General features: G+C 35.9%; 1 protein-coding gene across 1 annotated transcript in view; it reads right to left on the minus strand.

Moving 5' to 3' along the window:
- Window positions 1-834, minus strand: part of cnpy3 (canopy FGF signaling regulator 3) — a gene marked incomplete in the record, with an annotated part of 4,592 nt that extends 3,758 nt beyond the window's left edge. The window contains 1 exon segment of the mRNA XM_035675204.1: window positions 587-834. Coding sequence (XP_035531097.1) covers window positions 587-692 — 106 coding nt within the window.
- Between the last annotated feature and the right edge of the window lie 3,052 nt (window positions 835-3,886).

The following is a 3,886-nucleotide window of genomic DNA, read 5'->3' on the forward strand; positions in this document are numbered from 1 at the left end:
TCAAAAATATATAAAAGAAGATCATTCAGAGAGTGTGTCACTGTTCTTTAATATCTAAAATTAAAGGGATCCTCAACGAAAAGTGTGTGTTTATGTAGAAAATGTAGTACAAGCTGATAAAATATCATCTGTAACAGTCATATCAATCAGTCCAGCCCTAATTATTACTATTAATAACAATAATGATACATTTATTTTACCTAGTGCTTCACAAAAGGTACTGAAAGGCAGTTTGCATGGTGATAAAAGACATGAACAGTAACAACAGAGGCAGTATCAGTACAAAAAACAACTACAGAGACAATTATAAGCAGGATAATCTTCATTTTCACATTTCATTTCAAACATTTTTCAACATTTGATCAAACAGCAACTGAATGCAGCTTCACAAAAGCCTCTTTATGTCATATCACAACACACAACACAACTATTACTGTCTTATTGAGGCTTGTTATTTATAAGAACTGTTATTCATCCATGTTAGAGCAGATAGATGCAGACAGTGATTAGATATGAATATTAAAACGCTCTCTCTCTCTCTCTGGGCCTCTCTCTCTCTCTGTTTGGGGGAGACAGCCTCACTTACCTTCACATTTGTTGGGGAGATTAACCCACTCATCGTCCGCTGCACTCTTCGCTGCACCGACCGACGAGATCAACAACAACAACAACAAACACCCGGATAAAGACATGTCGTCGGCTCTGTCTGACGCTCTATCTGCGTGCAAGTGTGTCTTTATTCTCCTTTAAAAAGCTGCTACGCTGCGTGTTTCTTCATCCTCTCTCTGCTTCATCACAGCTGCAGCCACCAACAAGTAGATCTCTTCCGCTCCGGACGCGACGCACGCCGAGGTCTGGGCCAATCAGAGAGCAAGGAGTGGCAGCGGGCTGGACCAATGGGAGGCCGCGGAGGGAGACAGAGATGGAAGACAAGAAGAGAGGTATCACTCCGCGCCTGTTTTATGATACAGTGAGCAATCATTTTCACCCCAAAAACATTTATATATGTAAAATATATATTTATATTCGAGATGTTTTTTGTTTCTTTCTTTCTTTTATCTCTCTTTTATATTAATATATGCTGCTCGGATTGATTTATTGATCGGTATGCTTAGCACCCATATCCATTGATGAAACCTGTTTGTTACTTGAAGAAGCTTAATAAAGTTACAAAAAAAACAACATACTAAAACTGTTATAATGTACTAATGTAAAATGTTTTAATACATATTTATGTTCTTCATTTCTTGCCTAGAACTTTTTACGATGGACAAAAACTAAGTTAAGTAAAAATGCAACATGAAAACAAAAGTTCAGTATTGTTGTTTACAGGGTTTTTACATGTTATCCAGATGAATTAACAACATCCTGCTGAAGTGTCCTTGAGCAAAAGACTCAATGTGACTGCAGACTTCCCTTTGAACGGTTTATTTCATATATTTTTATGTATTAATGACCTTTGAAAATGCCTAAGAAGTACAAATAATATCTACCTGCTGCTTAAAAGTGTCATTACAGAAAACAAATAACATTTCGTCTTAAATATTATTAACAATTTAAACAAATTATAATTTTCACCTGTAAATGTCAAATATGCAAAACAAATTTCATCTGCATTGAAAATGTTTTGAGATGTTTAAAGAGAAAAACAATCTGTTTAATTTATTTTTTATTATTTATTTCTTTTTAATCTGTTTCAACTAGCTCTCAATTTAAAGTAGTTTGACCTCAAACTGGATGTGTTTGTGGTCGATTATCTCCTCCTGTGCTACAGAAGAGTGGAGGAAACAGATGGTGTTTGGCTTTGGTGTCAGGATGAGAAATTGCCACACTTAACTTTTGGAGGTCCAAACCACTTTTGTAGATTCAGACTCCCTCTTGTTCTCTAAAAAGCAAATATAGTCAATAAAATGGTGACAGAGTTTGTTATCTTGGAAATTAACCAACCATGTTTGTGGCTAAAGAAACAGATGTTCCAGGCAGGAGTTCAGCAGACTTTTCTTTTGTCAATCTCTCAGTTTTAGTCACATTAACCAGCAGAAATGTATTTTGTCATATAAGCTCTCATTGTTTTTAGATGATCTAAATCAGGAATTTAACAACCTTAAAACGCCCCAAGTATTTATGAAAGCCTACAAATAAAACAATAAAAACTGTCATCCTGAATTCAAACCCTTTAAGTGTCTAATTTTGCCTGAGTGACGTCTATCTGTGCACATCTTTTATCGTTGTCTGCACAAAACATCTTTGGGTTCATTCGTCTTGTAGTTCTCAGTTTCAACCAACAGAGGGGGCCACGCACACACATTAAAGCACAGTGAGTTCTCAGACTTGTGATACTGTAATGTCAGAAAGGTTGTTGCCAATGGTGGCGCGTCTGCTGACATTTGATTGGTTTGGGGTCAATAGCCTTCGACCAGCTGCACGCCACACACATCTATGTAAACAGATGTGTGCGAATGTGTGAAAAAAACACTATAGATTGTATAAAATACAAGAGAGTTGTTACATTAAACAACAATATGAATCTTTAGTTACATTAATACATCAAACACTGCACAGGGAGATGAAACAATGCAGTAATATCGCCCCTAATAAGAACAAAATAAACAGTAATTAAACAGATCAAGTGTCCAGTCAAATGTTTAAATCTTCTTTAATCTCTTTTCAAAGTGGCACTCAGCCTATGATAGACTGCAAGTAACCATGGCAACAGTGCTATAAACGCTTAGACAGCTAATTCAGTCATCTTGATACCTAAAATAAGTTTTAAATGGATGGTCATTTCATTTCTATCACAATAGAAAGACACTGAATGAATCTGTCTTTTATCTGGAAGCTGATCCTGAATTATCTTTCAGTTATTATCCACTGACTTCTGCTGGATCTCATCCCCAAAGGTTGATACCTCACCTGTTTGTCTCTCTGCTGTCAGTGCAGCCGTCATTCACCGCCGCCAGTGTCAAGACCCCATCTATGGTCCCTTGATGAAAGAGTGTGAAAGAATGATTTCCAGTCCATAAATCAATCTAATTGAAAGGTGGAGAGTCAGTCGAGAGCTGTGGCTGCTGGGAGAAAGTCGCACTGGAGTAAAAGCCCCAAAACAGACCAGATCTTTTACAGATTTTATTTAAACTTTTATATAATACGATATGATTTACAGATCTGGATACATTTCTAGAAACTTGCCATTGGATCTCTGCGGATACAGGGTCCTTTATGTCCAGTGTCAGTCTATAATAATGGCATCATACTAATAATTTATAGTCTTAAATTATTTACTGTTAATATCAGAATCTGAAATACTTTATTGATCCCCGGGGGAGATTTGTTACAGTAGCTCAAGGTGCTCACACAAGAATAGAAATAATACTTATATTATAATGACTAACACAATATATATATATATATATATATATATATATAATATAATGTGTATATATAGGTATATACATATATTTTCTAACTTTTTAGCGGATAAATTGGATAAAAAAACAAGGTAAAGCCACTTTCCTGCCATAAATACCAGTGTGTACATGTAATTCCCAGTAAAAAAAGAGAAAGTCGTTATAAGTTTAAGCATTTTTTTTAACTAATGGTTTTCATTATGCCAGATTTTCGGGGTCCTGCAGCCCTTTCACTTCATATACTTTCAGCGCAAGTGGGTCAATTTCAAAGTCTCTCACACAAATAAAGCACATTGTGTCTTTCCTGAGTGAATTTAATTTAGGTGCGTTTACACTTCACTTAATCACTGCTTAAATAGTCCTCCTAAAACTCCTCATATAAAGTGTTCTGTAAAAGATATTTAAGGATTTGTGAACCACAGAGAACCTCAGTATGTTCCCTGAGGAACTCCTTCACACAGTCCTGAACTCTCCTGCAG

Source organism: Morone saxatilis, unplaced genomic scaffold (assembly GCF_004916995.1).
Source record: "Morone saxatilis isolate NCDOM2014 unplaced genomic scaffold, NCSU_SB_2.0 Contig4, whole genome shotgun sequence".
Classification (NCBI taxonomy): Eukaryota; Metazoa; Chordata; class Actinopteri; family Moronidae; genus Morone; species Morone saxatilis.